The sequence below is a fragment of the Strix uralensis genome, chromosome 19 (genome assembly GCF_047716275.1).
Source record: "Strix uralensis isolate ZFMK-TIS-50842 chromosome 19, bStrUra1, whole genome shotgun sequence".
Taxonomy (NCBI): domain Eukaryota; kingdom Metazoa; phylum Chordata; class Aves; order Strigiformes; family Strigidae; genus Strix; species Strix uralensis.
The window spans coordinates 2,843,197-2,863,743 of NC_133990.1; the positions used below are offsets into that span (position 1 = coordinate 2,843,197).

The 20,547-nt window shown below is 44.1% G+C and overlaps 1 protein-coding gene across 1 annotated transcript; it reads right to left on the minus strand.

Annotated features, from left to right (window-relative positions):
* Window positions 1-2,663: 2,663 nt before the first annotated feature.
* Window positions 2,664-18,923, minus strand: LOC141952283 (myosin heavy chain, skeletal muscle, adult-like). Its single transcript, XM_074889584.1, has 38 exons — window positions 18,704-18,923; window positions 18,474-18,617; window positions 18,224-18,380; window positions 16,637-16,664; window positions 16,425-16,539; window positions 16,239-16,331; window positions 16,048-16,111; window positions 15,858-15,956; window positions 15,648-15,751; window positions 15,410-15,548; window positions 14,629-14,747; window positions 14,362-14,511; window positions 13,397-13,567; window positions 12,755-13,064; window positions 12,532-12,602; window positions 11,662-11,749; window positions 11,450-11,567; window positions 10,732-10,855; window positions 10,503-10,639; window positions 10,144-10,399; window positions 9,144-9,386; window positions 8,738-8,914; window positions 8,506-8,651; window positions 8,328-8,418; window positions 7,850-8,239; window positions 7,493-7,619; window positions 7,210-7,328; window positions 6,514-6,710; window positions 5,969-6,152; window positions 5,717-5,882; window positions 5,419-5,543; window positions 4,962-5,270; window positions 4,658-4,861; window positions 4,263-4,388; window positions 3,998-4,168; window positions 3,807-3,911; window positions 3,568-3,663; window positions 2,664-2,947 (listed from the first exon to the last, which is right to left on the minus strand). Exons 1-38 carry the CDS (start codon window positions 18,908-18,910, stop codon window positions 2,792-2,794), a joined length of 5,826 nt encoding a protein of 1,941 aa, XP_074745685.1. The 5' UTR covers window positions 18,911-18,923; the 3' UTR covers window positions 2,664-2,791.
* Window positions 18,924-20,547: the final 1,624 nt, after the last annotated feature.

The window sequence follows — 20,547 nt, forward strand, 5'->3', positions numbered from 1 at the left end:
TTATCCCTAGAAGGAGACATGATCGGGGTGCAGGAGCTTTCCAAGGGAAGCACACTCTGTGAGCAAAGCACCCTATGCTCAGCATTCACCTAGTAGCTCTGCACAGCGGCGTGTCTTAATGTCAGTATCCTGGGACTTTTTTCCCACGGCACATATGGTGGCCTTATATCAGGCTCATGAGTAGAATATTTGGCAAGATGCATAAGGACCTATACAGCTTGAAGGAATAAACCAGGCTCTTTCTTGGCTGCTTCTCACTCCAAGGTTGCTTATGATTACCCCCTGAGCTGGTTACTTTGTGCTCAGCTACCAGGAGTGGTGAACCAGCAGAAATACACACCTCGGTAGAGCACACAAGGCAAGGCAAGGCCACAGCACAACAGCTTCCTTGTGCTGATGAAAGTCCTGACTGATAGCGTGTGCCTCCATTTCTTACCAAGGACAGACCAGGAACTGAGCAGCTTCCAAGACACATCCCAACAAAGCTACTGCCTGTTACACTAAGGAGAAGAGACCCGGTAAAGGACCTGGTAGGTCATGTAGTAGTCCTGCTACGAATGCGTTACCTTTGCTGCAGCTGGGGACTGCTGGCAGCTGAGCAGATGATCGCTTCCTAGACTTCCCCTGCACTCTCCCTGCTGGGGCATGCAGCCCCAGGGAAACTGCAATCACAGCTGCAGCCCAAATTCACAAGATCTTGTCCTTAAGGACCCCTAAAGCAGTGGGTGGGCATCCAAAGAGCCAACTGCATGGAGCATAGGCATGTAAACTCAGTAGAGCTACCCAAAAACCTACCTCCCTCTTCCCTGCTTCTCTGGTAAACACTCCCATAAGTGTCTTAACCTGGGAGAGCCCAGCAGTGTTGTTACTGTGCCAAGCCAAACATCTCCTGCGTAAAAACACTGGGATTCAACAACTCTGTGTTTATCCCTGTGTTCCCTTGGGGTGCCTGGTTTGGTGGGTGTGTTCTGACTGGTAACATCATTTCCTACTCTCAAAACCCACTGAGGTGGAGGCTGTCCTTCCTTGCGCTGTCCCATACACAGAAATGCAGAGACATGCCTTGTGCAGTGGCCTGCCCTTTGGTTCACTTCTCAAGAGGTGGATGTCCAGGACTCTGTGCCTGCTCCCAGGCCTAGGAAGGAGTCTGGTTCTCTGTAGGGACTAGAATGGAGCTAGGACTCAGGAGTGCTCCCTCAGCAGTTCAGGCATGCATCCAGCATAGAAAAGACCTGGTTCTTTACTCTCAGCTGCCTCCGTTTTCTCCTTTTTTTCCTGATACTTGCCGATGGGGAAATGTGTTCTCTGTCCAAATACAAGACACCACAAAGCCCAGAGCTCCTGCAGATGCTTGCCTGCACATTTTCATTTCTTTTGGATTTCTTGGGCATTGCAAGATCTTATTAGACCTAGGGTCTTTTTTGCACAGGTGCCCCTTTTCTCTGTGAAATGAGCAGAGGTCGAACAGTGCCTCTAAAAGTGATGGAAGTCACCTGCTGTGGATGGAAGCACACCTTTCTTCCTGATGAGAGCAAGCAGAGAATCAGTGTTCTTATGCTGGATGCTGTTGTGCAAGTTCACATTTTTTAAAGGGTTCTCAGCCTGTAAAGGAAGGGCTGTTTGGGGCAACTCTCAGTTCAGCAGGTCCATCACTGTCTCCTCAGCACGCCATGCCATCTCCACTCCTATCTGTTGCGCCCTGCTAGGCCCAGTGCTCAGTGCAGGAACTAGCTCCTGCTTCAAACACCAGCAGATGCGTGGCAGAGCTGGAAAGAGGTACGCTGTCAAAAGTACTCAACATAAACACATACTCTGGCCTCCACTTCATAATGGGCTCATTGTTTTCCCTTTGTTGCCAGCTGCTCTTCAGTCCTCATTTTTTTTCTGACTTGTATCTGGTTCAGTTAGCATTCGTCTCTCACCCAGAGCTCCTTCAGTCTTTCTGGTTTCTAAGAAAAAACCTCCAAGGTTGTCTGGTCATCCTGAAAATAAGGGACAGAAGTTACCTCAAAGCACAGAGCTGTTGGTGCTATGAAAATACCAGCTTAGGCAGGCATCTCTGCATAGGTTTTTCTTTTAACAAACCGTGACACTGCCTGTGTGTCTTTCGCTTGAAAGGCAACACATAACGCATAGGAATAAAACAGCTGAGAGGGCTGATAGAGCACATGAGAATTCATGGCTGGACATGCCCAGTGTGTCTCTGCTGTTCAGATCAGGGTCTGAATGAAGGAAAATGTATTTGCCAATACTCTCCATTCTCTTCCCTCTCACTCCCTAAAAAACACTGCCCTGATGTGGCCCTGTGAGCTGCCCGGCAGCTCTATGGAATTCTGGAGCCAAGAGGTGTAGGTGAAGGGAATAGTAGCCAGATTGTGCGGAGAAAAATTGCATAATTGTGGGGTATCAGTGAAATACCTAAACAGTGCTGTGTCTGTTGTAAACTGGTCATCTTCTATGTCCATTCCTCTAGCAAGGAAAACTACACTATTACCTATACTTTTAACTGATTGTGAAATAAAAACATGTGCTACACATCAGACAGATAATGGACACAAGCTAAACATTCAACAATAGCCAAAGTTTAATGGGATCCTATAGCTAACTAGGCAGACAGAACCAGGAAAACATGGCGGAGTGAGAAAAAGCCACTCATGTCTGTATGCAGAGGAATCTACAGTCTTTATTCTCTAGACATTGACACGGTTACAAACATTCATTGCAGGAGAAAGCGACAGAGAGGTTCACATTTTGTGCATCCCTCCGGTCACTTTGCTGCCTCATGACATCCTCACTCCTCCTCTTCTATCTTCTTGCCATGAAACTCCCGGCTTTTCACACGGAGCTTGTTGACCTGTGACTCTGCAATGTCAGCCCGCTCCTCGGCTTCCTCCAGCTCATGCTGGATCTTGCGGAATTTGGAGAGGTTGACATTGGACAGCTCCTCCTGTGTGGAGAGAGGGAGTCGGTGGTGAGGAGCCCAGGGCAGGGGTTTCACTCCTCCTGTGCCTCGGCCTTGCGGGGCTGCGGCTCTTCCCTGGGAGAAGGCACAAACCTCCATCCCCCACCCACCACCACTTACACGTAAGCCTCACACAGACCTCCTCATCCTCCCTTATTCAGAGCCCCACCGTGACAAGCCTCAGCAGTACTGTGTCCCTCCTGAGGAGCAATTTTGTCACTTGGATTTGTCATTTGGGTACTTATTCCCCCATTATAGCTGCCCAACTATCAGTGTGGCTATTAGGTTGAGAAAGAACCTGAAACCCTCTGCTTTTGGTCAGCAGCAGAGATTCAGGAACTTCTCAGTCAGTGGGTGTGACCCCTGGGTTTGTTTAGTCTGACCTCCTGTATCAAACAGGCTGCAGAACTTCCCTCAGTTCATCCCTGAGTGCAGGGTGCCCAGAACTCTGCAAGGACTCGTGACACGATAGCAAAACGGCGTGGCCAAGACTGCTGTGACTTGGGAGTTTCTTTCATGCCCCTTTCCTGGGATTCGTACTCATCTCAACGAGCATGCTGCCCCGGTGGAAGGTGGCTCTTGCCCATTCTTCAAGCAATACTTACAGCCTCCTCAGCTTGTCTCTTGTAGGATTTCACCTTCATTTGCAGCTTGTCCACCAGATCCTGCAGCCTGAGAATATTCTTCCGGTCTTCCTCAGACTAGAGTGATTGGTAAGCAGCAAAGAGAAGGAATTATTGGTTCTGCATCATGTGTGGTTAACAGTTCCCCTTGGGGATGGTGTGTGCAAAATTTGACTTCTTGTGAGAAAACTCTGTCAGCCCAAGGAGGCTTCCTGCCTTACCTGGTAGGTCAGCTCCTTCACCCTCCTCTCGTACTTGCGCATGCCCTTCACGACTTCAGCGCTGTGCTTCTGTTCAGCATCAACCTCCCCTTCCAGCTCCCGCACCTGCAATGAGAAGCCCGGCTTTGGAGCTTCCCTGGTGGTTACTTACGTGACACATTCACTCACACACAACTAAAAGCCCTACGCACTCTGGCCTCCAGCTTCTGGATTTGCTTCTTGCCTCCCTTCAGTGCCAACTGCTCGGCCTCATCCAGACGGTGCTGCAGGTCCTTCACCGTCTGGTCCAGGTTCTTCTTCATCCTCTCCAGGTGGGCACTGGTGTCCTGCTCCTTCTTCAGCTCTTCTGCCATCATGGCTGCCTGATGAGAGCAAAGGGTGAAAGCCATTTTGGGGCTGGAGACATTCTGGGGAGAAGGCAGTAATCTTAAGCAGTGAAAGGAACCCCCAGCTCACATCTGTGATGGCCTTCTTGGCCTTCTCTTCAGCATTGCGGGCTTCCTGGATCGTATCCTCCATTTCACTCTGAATTTGCACAATGTCTGTTTCCAGCTTCTTCTTGGTGTTGATTAAGCTGGTGTTCTATGCAACAGAAAAGACATGATTGGTACAGTTAGACCTAATGCCTCCACTTCAAGAGCTAAAACTGTGAGTATTGTTTATGAAAGTCTTTAAGGCAGGAGCCTTCTTTAGAGCCACAGCAGCAAACCAGACAGGGGTGGCTGCCTGGACTGGCCATGTTACGGCGTAGCTCTTCAGGTCTTTATATAGTAGTTACTGACAAGACGCATAGCAGTCGCATTGTGTGTTATCACTGGCTAATGGGACTCATTTCCAGCAGAGTGCCTGACCTGGGTATGGAGGAGCTGCACACGTTCAGTGGCATCCAGGAGCTCCTGCTCAGCCACTTTCCTCGACCGCTCCGTCTGCTCCAGGGCTGCCCGTAGCTCCTCAACTTCAGCCTGCAACAGGTTTGCTCTGCGCTCCACCATGGCCACCTGCTCCTTCAGGTCCTCCTGTGTCCTGAGAGCATCGTCCAAGTGTATCTGGGTATCCTGTAAAAGAGACAATAGAAATTACAAAGTGGCACAACACTCTTGCATCTTAAAAATGTAAGGTGAGACATTCTTCTATACGCATCTTTGCTGAACAGACCTTGAGCACTGCCTGCGTGTTTCTCAGGTTCTTTTGTGCCTCTGCAGCCACGCGGTTGGCATGGCTCAGCTGGATCTCCATTTCATTCAGGTCTCCCTCCATCTTCTTCTTCAGCCGCAGGGCTTCGTTCCTGCTCCTGATCTCAGCGTCCAGGGTGCTCTGCATGGACTCCACAATTCTGAGGTGGTTTCTCTTCATCTGGTCGATTTCCTCATCTTTCTCTGCAATCTTCCTGTCAATCTCAGACTTCACCTGGTTGAGCTCAAGTTGGAGGCGCAGGATCTTGCCCTCTTCATGTTCGAGGGAGGCCTGGACAAGTCAGCAGGAACAGTGACTCAAACTAATGCTTCCTTTCTAAGTAGTCTCTTATGCAGTGAAATCTAGGCTTGCTTTCCTGCCATCCCTGCAAATAACTACTCCCATACTTTCAGTCTGGACACCATTTCTTAGCACGTACCTCAGCTTCCTCCAGGGAGGCTTGGAGTTCAGATTTCTCCTGCTCAATCTGCTTCTTGACTTTCTCCAGCTCATGAATCGCCTTTCCTCCCTCTGCAATCTGCTCCGTGAGGTCGGAAATCTCCTCTGTGGGAACAAAGACCAGTGGCATGGTCAGGCTCAGAGCTGAATGGGAAGGGCACTGCCACACAAAGGTGACCAGGCATCTTTGCAGAATTGCAGGCACAGACCCATGTCGAGCGGTGGGCAGTGGTGGAGAGCGAGACAGCCCTGCCAGGAGCAGAGGGCCAGGGACTTACGCTGCAAGTTCTTGTTCTCACGCTTCAGAGTTTCCAGGTGGTCCAAGGACTCCTCATAGGCATTCTTCATCTTAAACAGCTCCGTGCTGAGAGAGCGAGACTCCTTCTGGGAGGCTTCCAGCTCAGCCTGCGTTTCCTCATACTTCTGCTTCCATTCTGCCAGGATCTGAAGAGAAACGGGGCGTCAGTATGGAGGTGGCAATCAGGAGGACTTGCTCTGCCCAGGAGCCCCGGCGCTGGAGCCCAAAAGACCTTGTCAAAGTTCTTTTGCTTCTTATCCAGAGCTGCACAGGCAGCATTAGATCGCTCCACGTCAATCATCAGGTCCTCCACTTCATTCTGCAGCCTCTGCTTTGTCTTTTCCAGGGAGGCACATTTGGCATTCACAGCCTCAACGTGTTCCTCTGCATCCTGCAGGCGCTGTGCCAGCTTCTTCCTGGAAGGAGATAAGCGCAGCTACAGGTTAGAACTTAGAGGGGAGACAATTTTCGCAAGAAGGCAGTTGGCCACTTTGGGGGTTTCAAGCATAGTGATTTTCACAGTGGTTTTTCTGTTCCAAGATTACATGCAGCCTAAAGGGTCTATCACCTCCTTGTCCTAGCGCCTGCTGTGTATTCACCCTCTCTTAGCATTTCTAGCCCTAAAGGCTATGTTTTCCTTCTAATCTACACTTTTTCCACAGCAAACTTTTCCTCTCTCTCCCTCTCTTCCCTCTACCACAAAGACACTATATCCCTCCAATTTCCCTTGACAGGCTCAGCCTTCTCCAGCCATTCGACTTCCCACGTCCCACGTACTTGGCCTCCTCCAGCTCCTCCGTGCGCTGAATAGCATCCGTCTCGTATTTGGTTCTCCACTGGGCCACTTCGCTGTTGGCCTTGGACAGGGCGCGCTGCAGCTCCCCCTTGGCTTCCTGCTCCTCCTCATATTGTTCCCGGAGCAAGTCACAGTCGTGCCGAGCTGACTGCAAGGCGTGGGCCAGGGCGTTCTTGGCCTGTGGGGACATTGGGATTGGTAACCTGAATACTTGCCTTGAGATGCGTCTTGATAGTGAAGCTGACAGGGAAATTAGAATCAAACTCTAATTAGGCAAATGCAAAGCTGGGGGATGATGAACATCAATGTGTTCTGGAGGATCAGGATGTGTTAGTGACAGGTGCTCTGGGGAAAGTAACCTGCTGTCTCTGTAATAAGTGTCTCAATCCTGTCTTAGAGAGTATGGTCAGAATGTCATGAAAGCCTTGTGGATGACTTCCTCCAGCATCAAAATCATTACACTTCCTTTCCTCTCTGGCTTACGATCAGGGGGCATGTGCATTATTGGTGTTCACTCCAGTGCTACATGTGTTTGGGGAAGGAATGTTGAACCAATTTGGTTTTAAAATATAAAATATTGTAGACAATATTTTTCAGTTCCATTTAGGGGTGATGTTGCTTGTTTAAAAAACAGTTCTATCATCAGAAAAAAATCATTTTATGCTAAACATCCTCACCTTTGTTTCTTCCTCTAAATGTCTCTTGAGTTCCTCAATTTGTTGGGTAAATCCTTGCTTGCCCCTGGACAGCTGAGAAATCAGAGCATCTTTTTCCTCCACCTGGCGTGAATATTCACCTGGGAAGGACAAAGTGAAAAAATTAACTAGACTATTAATATCATTTGTTCCTGTAAACCCTTGTGATCGGTAGCTCTGAGATACAATTTATTATATTGTGCCCTGTGCTATCCTAATGGCATGCAGGACCTCCTATTGCACCTCAGGAATGAGGAAATGTCACCTGATTCTGTCTGCAGACGAGCTTTTTGAGCATTGAGGTCATTGATCATGCGCAGATTCTGCTCCTCCTTAGTCTTAATCTCACTCAGCTGATCTTCCAGAGTGCGGCACATCTTCTCCAGATTTGCCTGTGGAGAACACAGAGAATGAAAGAAGATTAGTATCTGGACACCTCCTTATTCTGAACAGCACGATTCTCACCAGAAAAATGTGCACAGGCATGTAAGTTATTTACTGCTCCTTGGCATTAGATGGTTGGAAATACAGTTTCATACAGAGTCAGAGAGTTATATTGTAACCTGACCACAGGTTTCAGCATTATTTATTTTCAAGATGTATTCAGGATATTTTTCAATACCTTGGCTTTGGAGACAGACTCCATGTTACTGGCCAAGTCGTCAATCTCCATCTTCAGCTCACTCTTCTCCTTCTCCAGCTTCTGCTTCACTCGTTGCAGGTTGTCGATCTGCTCCCCAAGCTCAGCTGTGCTGTCCGCGTGCTTCTTCCGCAGGGCGGCAGCCGTGGCTTCGTGCTGCAGCGTGGCCTCTTCGAGGTCACGCCGCATCTTCTGAAATTCTGCCTCACGCTTCTTGTTCATCTCGATCTGAGCTGCTGTAGCCCCTCCTGCTTCTTCCAGGCGCTCGCTGATCTCCTCTAGCTCCCTCGAGAGGTCAGCCCGATGCTTCTCTGCTTTTGCCCGAGAGGTTCGCTCTGCCTCAATCTCCTCCTCCAGTTCCTCAATACGAGCCTGGGGAACATTAGGGACCCTTCACACCCATGCCCTCCTCCTTCCTGACCTGACACTGGCTGAGAGAGGGCAAGGGACAGAGGCTTGCCTGCAGCTCCTTGATCTTCTTCTGTAACTGCATGCCCAGGGCTTGCTCATCCTCGATTTTGCTCTGGATCTGGCTGATTTCAAAGTCTTTCCTTTGGGCAAAGCAAACCGTGTCAGAGCTCAAAGAGAAAAGACAAGTGCACCAGCCCAGCACTCAGGGGCCCCACAGCCACACTTACTTCTTCAGTTTCTCATCCAGCTGCTGCTTATCATTTTCTAAATCCATTATGGTGTCATGGGCCAGCTTCAGGTCTCCTTCAAGTTTCCTCTTAGCTCTCTCAAGGTCCATGCGCAGTTTCTTCTCTTGCTCCAGGGACCCTTCCAGCTAAAAATAACAGGAATATCAGTGCTCTGCTGGCTATGCTTTCCTCTACAAAGTTTTCTTTTTTGTTTAGCTACACATGTGCTTACATCATCTACTTGCTGCTCCAGCTTGGTCTTAGCTTTGGTCAGCGTGTTGACTTTGTCCTCTTCTACCTGCAGGTCATCCAGTGTCTGCTGATGGGCCTCTTGGAGGGCTTTCTTCTCTTTTGTCAGCTTCACAATGGTCTCATCCAGGGCTGCCATCTCCTCTGTGAGGTTCTTCACCTGTTGGTTGTAAGAAAGTGCCAAAAGTCTGTGTAGAAGACTTGACTGTTAGTGCAGTGACCTTTTCACTTTGCAGTGCTTAGCCAGGAGCTTGGTTTTTATCTGGGATGCCTAGCTTCCTGCAATGATGTTCCTGGCATGTTCCACACCTAGCTTTGTTCTGAGGATACCAGGCTCATGTGAGAGGCATCTGTCCCTTCCCCCTTTATGTGACTGTCTCTGTGTGTACCTTGTTTTCAGTGGCATGCTTTTCCTTTTCCACCTTGGCCAGTGTTAACTCAAGGTCATCAATATCTTTCTTCAGCTCTGAGCATTCATCTTCCAGTTTCCTCTTCTTGGCTGTCAGCTCGGCATTAATTTCCTCCTCATCCTCAGCCCTTTCAGTCACCTCTTTAACTTTGGCTTCCAGCTGGATTTTGGTTTTGATGAGCTGGTCACATCTTTCCTCAGCGTCAGCCAAGCTATCTGCTTCCTGGTGGGGACACACAGATTTTTATGGGTTGCAATGTTTTGAATTTTCTCTGCTCTGTCTTTTATATCACAGAGTAGGCACGTGTTAAAATGGAGGCTGAACCAGGCCCTCCACTCCAGCAACAGGAAGGTCTTGCCCAGTGGCTACTGGGAAACCTTGTCACCTGGAATCAACATGGACTCTAAATTCTTTTTGTCTCTTAAAAATGCCTCACAGGGAGGGTAACTTACAGAAAAAGTATTCAATATCTTTTTCTTTTTAATTGACTCATCACAAACGTTATAATATTTGCAGAGTAAAGGCTTTGTGAAAATAATTTACTGGAGAAAGTGGTGTTTTGTTTGGTGTGAAGAAACTGCCTTCTCCTAATTGAGTTTGAATGGGAAGTATTCATGTTTCTGAAATAATCAGTGCCTTCAAGTGTAGCTGTAAGTGGGCAAAGTGGGTCCTTCTCAGGTTTACCTTTACTCTGTTAGACAGATACTCTGCTTTGAAAGTTGAGTAGATGGAGATCCTTCCCTTCCAGTTCAGAGCTCTGCTGTGGATTACATGTTGGCGAGCACTACATGGCTCTTTTCCCAGAGAGTAGGCATGCCAGGCCTCACGTGGGGCTGCCATGAGACACATCATGCCCCTGCCCGTACCTGTTTCCTCAATGCTAGTGTGCCTTAGGGCCTTAGACTGTTTTCTGCTGCACATTAGTCAGCTTCCTGCAAATCATTCTTTTCCCAGGGACAAATGAACGGTGATTACTCACTGCCTGCACTTGGAGCTGCAGGTCATTTTTCTCCTGCAGCAGGGCCACCATTTTCTCCTCCAGCTCCTTCCTCTTTGCCTCAGACTTTGCAAGCTCTTCCTTGGTTTTTTCAAACTCTTGTTTCATGTTGGCCATCTCCTTCTCAGATTCTGCACTCTTCAGCAAGGGCTTGATCTTGAAGAACAGCTTCATCCAGGGCCAGTGCTTGACGTTCATGAATGCACGAACATTGTACTGGATACAGAAGATGGCATCCCTGAAATAAATTCACATGGTTATTGCATACATTGGGTTGGATGAATTTAGACTCAATTTGCTGGGACCCATAAGAATGTGATACGTGGGTGAGAAATGTCTACCTCCTCTCCACCATTCTCCGATACTCCACTCTCATCAGGAAGCCTCTGCACCTGGCTTGTGTCCTGGTCATAATCTCTGTTAGTTTCTCATCTCTCATCTCCTCCAGCAGACCTATCAGCCCAGCCTTGAAGAACACCTTTAGAAAGGGAACATTATAGCACATCAGTCTCAGCTGTTGCATAGCTACCTGAGAGTCACACAGTGTTTGAATGCAGGACTCGTTTCTACCTTGGTGTGTCCAAATCTGTACTGGGTGTGGTCCACATCAATGGACCCAAGAAGCTTCTCTGAAGCCTTCTTGCTATCCATGAACTGTCCTTCTGGAATTGCACTTATATTAAGTACCCTGTATCTGTAGGAGAAAGCAGAAGATGAAGGTATCTACACTGACAAAACCACCACTGTGACCAAACCCCACAGCCTTCTCAGCAACCTCTGGCTGTCTGACCAAGTAATGTCATGTATTAGAGACAGTCTATTCTTTCAAGACAGTATAAGTGAAGATAACATACTGTTAACTCAGAGGGAATCCTGATCATCAGCCATGTCATATCATCATGAACTGGCAGTGAAACATTTTTATATTTCTGCTCAGTTCCTTGTTAAAATATTTGTGTTAGTATACTCAGTCTGTTCTCAGCAAGAACTCTCAGTGGGTCATTTTCAGCAACAGCTGACTACATCGTTGATAGGGACAGACCTCCTTAAAGGCAGCTTACAGGCATTCCTAGGACATTGGGTGGAAATATGTATTGTTGTTCAAATGTAACGTGGATGTGTGAAAGAAACTTTCATGTTACCTCATTGTTTAACAGAAGTAGTCTATGGTAATGTGATTAGATTACAGGGTGTATACACTGAACTCCGTAGTAACTATGATAAGTAATTTAGGACATAGAAGGTGTGAAACACGAAAAGAATGGGCAGAAAGGTGGAGCACTCCTACCTCTGTTTGAAGTCAGCATACAGGACTCTGCTGGGGAATCCTTTCCTGCAAATTCTGATCCCTTCCAGCACACCATTGCACCGCAGCTGATGCAGCACCAGCTCATGCTCCACGGCACCTAACAAACACCACCGTTAGTGACTACCCCCTTGTTTGACACTCAGAAGAAGAGCTTCTGTGGCTTGAGTTTTTATCTTATTGGCTCCCCTTACCAGGTGTTTTTGTTTCATTTGGGATGATGCATCGTACAAAATGGGGGTGAGTGCTGCGTAGATTTGTCATCAGCTTGTTTAAATTCTCCTGTGAGATTACAAGGTGAAGTTTAGATCAACAAATAAAGATCTACATCCCTGCAGATACATGAATTTCATCTATGGGAAAGAGGTAATAATTTGTCAGGTTTAAACTAGATTGCAAAATTCCCATATTAATGTACAAAATTTATGCTTTCATTCATCTTTTACTGTTAAACATGACTATTAAAAGGAAATATATTTTGGTTAATGTGTCACCAAAATTTATTATAAAAATGGAATATAACTCATTTGATACCCTGAGATTCATTACTTTGATAGTTATGAATAATTCCCTGCGCTTGCCCTCCTGAATCAAGATACTGATTAGGCTTTTATATGTGATAATCTTAAAGTCAGCCTCTCTGTTTTTCAGAACCGTTGTATTACTTCTGAATTTTGCATGGTAGCAGTATCAAAAATATTCACAAGTCCAAAATCTCCCTTTGGTAAAACATTCTGAACTCTATGCCATAGCTGAAAGAAATTTACCAATTCCAATGTCATATTTAGCTTAAAAAAAAAGAGGTGTATGAAAAAAGATCGGAATGACAACATCCTCAACCATTTGAAAGAGTTTTCATTTTGATATATTAATGAGACAATATCATTCCACATGGAACAGAGAAGAAACTAGTACATCATTTAAATGGGAAGAAAATTTACCTGTAGTAAATAATGTTCTTCATCCTCTTGCTATAGGACTTCAATAGTTATAACATCACTTTTCATATTTTAAATTTCTTTCCTTCAAGTAAAAGGACACAAAGTGAGGAAACGGGTACATACCCGGAAAAGAGCTGAGACAGTCTGGAAAGAAGAACCCTTCTTCTTGCCACCCTTTTTGCCACCACCACCCTCTGCAAAGGAAAGAAGGGGAAAATAATATTAAAATATTGACGTTGAACACTGAACAACTGAACAGAAAACAATTTTTAGATATTTAGGTTTTCCTGTTTGATTTCCTGTCAACATTGTCCCACATTAAAAATACAGTTTTCACAGAGCTGACCTGCATCTGCTCCACCATAGTTGGCAAAGAGTAAGGCCAGTGTCTTCACCGATGATTTCTGGTACAACCCAATGACAGTTTCATTCAAGGGATCCTTGTTCTTCTCAAGCCAGCCAGAGATGTTGTAGTCCACTGTGCCAGCATAGTGCACCAGGGAGAAGTGGGCCTCAGCCTTGCCTTTGGTAGGCTTGGGCTTCTGGAAGTTGCTGGACTTGCCCAGATGCTGGTCGTAGAGCTTGTTCTTGAAAGAGGTGTCAGTTGCCTTGGGGAACATGCACTCCTCTTCCAGGATGGAGAAGATACCCAGGGGCTGGAAGACATTACAACAGACAAGAAAGAGAAACAGATTCCTTCGTTGGAAAGAAGCTAATGTTAGGAGAGAAAGCTGTGAAACAAATCAGAGGATAAGGTTACTTGTGTTCTTTTCTGGAGAATATGTCACAGAAAATTAACTGAGGTTCATAATTTTTCATCCTCGGTGTTTCACCTTTACTTGTGGAACTACTTTTAACTATTGCTTAAAAATTACAGAAGCACTTTAATAAGTGAAATTTATCATATTAGTCCAGACATAAAAAATTCTTTATGTGTTCCTCAATAACTAGAGAATTCCAACATAATGCACCTGAACAGGAAGGATACCTTCTCAATGAGCTCAATGCAGGCAGCCAGGTCCATCCCAAAGTCAATGAAGGTCCATTCAATTCCCTCCTTCTTGTACTCCTCCTGCTCCAGCACGAACATGTGGTGGTTGAAGAACTGTTGCAGTTTCTCATTGGTGAAGTTGATACACAGCTGCTCAAAGCTGTTGAACTGCAGAATGTAAAAAAACATTCAATGTTTTCAAGGTTCATCCATCACCACCAGGCTTTTCCCTGTCTTATTCTGATCTTTCATGTGTCTCTTCAGAGAAATACAAGGCCCCTTCCCTACCTGTTCTCCCAGAAATCCTTCAGTGGGACTGTACTTACATTCTGAAGAGAGAAAAGACCTCTAATTCATTGTAATGTAGAGATTTTTTTGTTTGCTTGTTATCATTCTATATAACAGGGGTACTTTGGAATCTCTGAATTCTAAAGCAAATTTAGTAAACAACTGCAGTACACTTTCTCCTATCAGGACAAAGTTATTACTAGACTCTGCCTCTCCCAACACCCCGATCATGAAAACTGCCTCAATCTGCTACTCAAATATTTTTCTATTCTCAAGAGAGTGGCTCTAGATATTTCCATGCACTGGTATGGAAGCTTTTGGGGTTCTTTCACCAACAACATTAACATTCTTTAATGTCTTTCAATAATTCCCACCAAGAGCATAAATATTTCTAATATCTTTGCATATTTTCTACACCTTTTGCCCAGATACTTTGTCACAGATTTATTCCTTTTTTCTTTTGTTTTAAGTAAGCTTAATATTTTTGCACACTGTTGTATTATTTTCTTTCCTGTTAAGATCTAACTATGGAAAAGGTTAGTCTCTTTAATAGTGAGATCTCTTGACAATTGTATTTTTTATAAAACATCTGATTCTTCATGAAAGAAGTCTTAGAATTTTCTTAACATCCATTGTTCCTTCCATGAAGCTGTTGTGAAATCCCTGTTCCTTACATCAAAGATCTCAAAGCCAGCAATGTCCAGGACACCGATGAAGTACTGTCTGGGCTGCTTCGTATCCAGCTGCTGGTTGATGCGAATAACCATCCACAAGAACATCTTCTCATAGACAGCCTTGGCAAGAGCACCTACAGCATTGTTCACCTAAAGCCAAGGGGACATGCACAAAGGTTACTGTACAGATAAATTTTAAGGAATTTTAACTGTCTTAAAAGAAATTCTGAGTCATAGCCATGTATTCTTAGTAACCAGTTATTTTACCTGCTCAACAGTTTGACCTTTGGTCACAAATTCATTCCCAACTTTGACTCGAGGATAACATAGGGCTTTGAGCAGATCAGCTGAGTTCAGACCCATCAGGTAGGCAGCCTTGTCAGCAACTGAAAGACAAGAGAAACAAAGAAAAAATTGATCATTGGACAAGGAATTTGGAATTTGATCAATGGGTGTGTGTCTCAGAAATGACACCAATGTTCAAAATTCTTGACTGCAAATCACTTAATCTAGTATCACAGCAAGAATACTGAATACAGGAAAGCTGTGAAAGACAATATTAGGGTTTTTTTTTTAAGTTGTTACCAGTAGGAAACCTTTCCTTATTACTTTAACTAAATTTATAAACTGAAACAATGCTTTTAATAACTTCCTCTTTAAAAATACATGAAGATTACAACATGGCATCTTAGTCAAGATGGAAGGAAGTTCTTATATTTACATAGGCCACGGTCTGCACTACCAATAGGACAAATACGTACATGCTGGAGCCTATGTATGAAACTAGAGAAGCTTCCTCTTCAAAAAGGTTGTAAAGAGCCTCTGCATGCTAAATGGAAAAATGAATGAAACTAGCCCAACAAAAAGCTGCCTGAAGGAGTACAATTCAGTAAGATAGGCCAGGGACCAGAGAATCAAGTTAACAACTTCATGGACACTAAAAGAAACATTACTTAGTTTTCACTTGATTAAGCTACAGCTTTTGTCCTGTCTAAAAAATATATTTCCCAAAACTGATTTCTTTATTAAAAAGTCAGTTGCTAAGGACCTTCTGTGCCATCTGGCTCTGCCTGCTCTTCTCGTTGTTTCTGCTTGAACTTCAGGTTCCCGTAGTGCATGACAGCCCCTGTCAGCTTGTAGATGGCGGTCTTTTCATCAGCAGTGAAGCCCAGGATGTCAATGGCACTCTGCAGACAAAACAAAGAATTAAAATTCGTGTCCTTAGCAGGTCACCTATGTCACCTTTGAGACATGTACACTAGGCACCTTTTTGCTGTGTCACTTACATCTGTAGCCATGAGCTCCTCCTGGTCATCAATGCTGGGAACAGTGACCTCACCTTGACTCACATAGTGGAAATCAAAAGGGTTGGTGCTAATGAGGAGCATGTCTGAAAGCAGGAAGAGGCAAGGCACAGGCTTAGTTTTGCCAACCAGGTAACAGAGGCAACTGTTGCTCAGCAATCATCCTCAAAAAGACATCATGGTCCTTCCTACCAATTAGCTCCGGCTTCTTGTTGGACGTGATCTGATAAAATATGTGGTAGCTTCTTTCTGCCTTGAGCTGGAAAGTGACTCTGGACTTCTCCAGCAGATCTGCCAAGGAAGGTAGAAAGAGTTAAGCCTGAGAAAGTACACTGCAGTGGAAAGGGAGGCAGGAATGTGGTCAGGTCAGGAGGTCTCTTACATGTTTCAATGTCGGCAGAAGCCAGTTTGCCTGTGGCCCCAAAGTGGATTCTGATGAATTTGCCCTGTTAAGGGGAAAAAGAAGCATTTCAGCCTCGGTACATTTCATTGCCATCTCCTTATGTGAGAACACCACTAGCCCATCACTGCTGTTGTAATGAGGAGGCATTTTTGTCCAAAGCAACAACTTACAAAGCGTGAGGAGTTGTCATTCCTCACGGTCTTGGCGTTTCCAAAGGCCTCCAGCAGTGGGTTAGCGCTGATGATTTGATCCTCAAGCGTTCCCTGCAGAATGATAATTATCGCTGGTTATCCTCTCCAAAAATCATTTCAGGAACAGAGGAAAGCTTTGATCCAAGCTTGTGTCTATTAATTTACCTGCATTTTGCCTGACGTCTGCTCCTCCTTCTTCTTATCTCCACTCGCTGCAATTGTTGCAAAGTACTGGATGACACGCTTTGTGTTCACAGTCTTCCCTGCTCCGGATTCTCCGCTGTGAAACCAAAGAGAGAAGCAGAGAGCGTGTGGTCAGGCGGGAGGTCCCCCAGCACCGGGCAGCCCCACAGGGACCCAAGAAGGGGTGTACATACGTGATCAGGATCGACTGGTTCTCACGATCTGTGAAAAGACAGAGTTTTCTTAGTGCTGCTCAATTGCAGAGAAATCAAAATCTATGAGAGAAAGCAACTCTGAACTGAAGCTTCGTTAAGAGTGTAGGAACAATAGGTAGCCAATTCCCAGTTAAAATGCCCTGGAAATGTAGCACTTGATCCCTTTCAGCATTGTTTGGTGTTCCCCCAGTAAAAAAATAAAGTCTTATTTGGATATGGATGTAAGATAAAATATACTAGCTTCTTTGAATCAGATCGATATTTCTGTATATAAGAAAGAACCAAAACCAAATGTTATTTTGTAATGTCAATATGATTAAAGTGACTAAAACATGCAACGTAAAATGAATTGACACTTTCTGGGGACTCAGGAGCCTTGAAAGATCAAACCATAGGCCCTCCTGAGTTCAAGGATTTTTTGAGCCAGGCATAGTATAATTGTATGTAATAGTTTGCATAGAGTTTGCATTAATTAATCTCCTTATTTTAATCATTGAAATAGACCTTTAAGACATATAATTTTCTTTGATAAGAATATCCAGGACTTAAGTATGTTGTATGGAATTTGTGATTACCTTTGCTTTTTTAAAAATGTTTCAACTGATAGTCGTTTTGAGGCTTCCTAGATGTTCAAATGTTAGACAGAAGGAAACAATGAATTCTGGTTCTGCTTTCTATACAACCTTTGATTTTTAGACAACTCTTGATTTTATAGATTTCTGTTATATATTCCCTCAGTTTTCTCTCCTCTGTCATCAAAGTATCCTTACCTACTTAATTGTTGTTCATACAGAATTAATTTAATGCCTATGAATATCATTTCATCCCTTGGTCAACTTTTCCAGGTCCACTATCTCCTTTTTTAAAGTGAGAAAACTAGAACTGACTGCATTACTCAAGACATCAATGTTCCATTTTTTAATGTTCTCTTTTTTTTTTTCCCAAGTAATTACTAAAGTTCATTTTGTTTTCTGCCCTAATGAGCACTGAGCCAAAATTTCTGTAATATTATTCACTGTAAGTCTGAATTCAAGTCTGAATTCTTCTTCTTCAGAAGAAATAGACATTTCTTAGCTAACCATTCAGCCAATCTTTCATTTTCCATTGCATACTTTTAGGCTCCCTCTCCTTCATTTGACAATTCCTTACCACTTGGGGTTCTAAGAGTAAAATCCCTGATAGTGCATTTATTCAGATTCAATTTATTCAGAACTAATTTATAGAGATTCTTTCTTACTTTCTGATATGGATATTAAGTTAGTAATGTTTGATTCCATGCTTTTTGTTAAGATAGAGCACCAACAGTTCTGTAGCATTGCTAATTCTGTTTTTCATCAGACTTTACTGCACAATTACACAACTTAATTTCTAGACTTGCTTCTACAACATTACCAATATTCTTTCTGTGATATCTATCTCATTTAAAGATGAGCAATCTAGCTTACTCAGCTGACATATATCATGTAAACATAACTCCACATGTTCAAAGAGTATCTGCTGAGAAAAGGAAGGTTTTTCCTGAAGTGCACACTATGATATCATTTGAACAGATATCAAGCAACTCACCATTTAACATGAACTGATAGGCATTGTCAGAGATGGAGAAGATGTGTGGAGGGGCCTCCTGACGCTTCTTGCCTCGGTAGGCCAACACCACCTCCGGGTTGTACACCGGCAGCCACTTGTAGGGGTTGACAGTGACGCAGAAGAGACCCGAGTAGGTCTGTGAGGAAGGGAGACAGCACGTTGGCTTCCACTTACCCTGGCAGAGCAGTTCCTCCTCGCTGCCCGGAGGAAGACTGCTGCTGGTACTTACGTAGATCATCCAGGCTGCGTAACGCTCTTTGAGGTTGTACAGCACAGCGGGTTCATGGAGGTGGGTCATCATGGCCATGTCCTCGATTTTATCATACTTGGGAGGGTTCATGGGGAAGACTTGATCATCCTTCACGGTCAGGGTCTGCCAAGGAAGAGAGACTGATATATGTCAGCTAAGAGCTCACAGTGGGAATTAAATCATGTCCTCAAGCCTTGTATTTTGCTCACCTCTCCACCTTCAGTCTGGACAGTGACCTTCCCTGACTCCCTGCTCTGGACTGTCCCTTTCACAAAGGATTCCTTAGGATGGGCCACAAAGACCGATGACTTGGCATCAAAAGGCTTGTTCTGGGCCTCAATTCTCTCCTTTTCTGACTTTCGGAGGTAAGGAGCCGCCTCCCCAAAGATGGCCATCTCAGAGTCTGCAGAAGCCATGTCTGCACTTTATTGAAGACACGTCAGCAGAAGACTCTGAGGTGGAAGAAACACACTTTCCATCAGTTAGACAATAGTTTTCCATGCCAGTGATGAAATCTCTTACAGTTTCTATCTTTCCAGTATTTAAAGTAGTATGTCATTTTCAATAACACTTTTTGAAAGCTAGTTTTGATTTGAACACGTAAGTACTTACATTCCACTTGAGAATGAGACACATTCTAAATTTCAGTCTTCAATGAACAGAATTTTTAGTAATGATTATCATTTTGCCATTTTACTATTGGTATACTGAAGAACTAAACATAAAACTAATCTCTCGCTTCTGTTGCCTTTAATTATCAGCGATGAGTCTGCAAGAAGTCCTTTCATTGACCATGATCTGTGGAAAGTGAATTTACTTACTTTCACACTGTATACGTCTTATCAGACTCAGTCCAATCCTTTCTGAAGAATGAATATAGTAAAATTATCTCAAGGTAACTGGACTAACAGTTAATAACTTCGGGTGTTGCCTGTCATTATATCAGATGTTCTAAGTCAGTAGCTAATATATTAACAAGATGGTAACTTTCTTCTTATGTTCTATAGTATTCCAGAGATAAATTTTAACTTGGAAATAAAAAGATGTCATGGAAAGCAGATTGAAAATTCCAGCTATCATAACCAAGCCCTCCCTTCAGAAGTAATCAGACATGCAAGATAAAGAGCAATTGCTCAGTCTCTGTAATCCTACAGAACTCATACACTTACCTTGAAACTTTCAGTGAGAGCAGGGCAAAATAGTCCCAAGGAGATTTTATAGACTCTGGTATGCAGATGCCCTGGATTCTTCCTCTTTCTTCGGTCAAAGCATTTTTGGCCAACCTTCTTTGGCAAAGCATTGTTTGGCAGACTTACCTAAAGACATAATTGTCATTTGATTTGACTGGATATAATTAGAAATTTTTTATATCTTACCAACTATGTGGCTATATCTACTATAAATAATTTGACAAGACAATTAAGGAGGGAATCTCGATCAGTTAAGGCACTTAGAGAACTTGGATGCAGGACTTAAGGATTATGCTGACATACTTCTGGGTGACTTTCTGATCCATCCAAGATAGCTTATTTGGCATGCAGTGCTGCAACAATTCAAAATATACAATGCAGGTAGTAGCATCTATCTTCTTCACATGATGCTGTGTTTATAAATAAACACTTGAAAAAAAAAACCACATACCAAAACCTATAAATCATTGTGACTAAAACCAAGGTGTTTTTCTTGAAAACAGAAAACCAGAAACCTCTTGTAGCTCAGATTCCTGCAAGGACAATATATCAACTCTTCAAATATAGTTCATGTGTAGACTGCTTCATGTGATTTCCAGGGTCTTGAGACAAATATAGATGCTGATGGATATAATGGTATGTTACATTTGAAATATATTAAATTTCCCAGAAAGGTGAGGTATCTAAAGACATTCTGTATGTCCCTAACAATGAACAAGGAGTTGCAAATTGTTGTGGCATCTACTATATAACATATGAGGTCAAAAGATGTCTTTTGATTTTAACAGCTAAAAATCACAGCATCCCCATGTCTGCAAAAAAAAGGAAGTGCTTTCAGCTGAGCAAAAAGATTAAATTCCTGA

Coding starts and splice junctions, on each gene's coding strand:
- LOC141952283 (XM_074889584.1), bottom strand. CDS start 18,910: ATGGCTTCTGCAGACTCTGAGATGGCCATCTTTGGGGAGGCGGCTCCT. Junction 8,915..9,143: donor AGCATGCCACTGAAAACAAG/GTACACACAGAG, acceptor TACAACCAACAG/GTGAAGAACCTCACAGAGGA. Junction 8,419..8,505: donor CTGGATGAGAAACTGAAGAA/GTAAGTGTGGCT, acceptor CTTTGCCCAAAG/GAAAGACTTTGAAATCAGCC.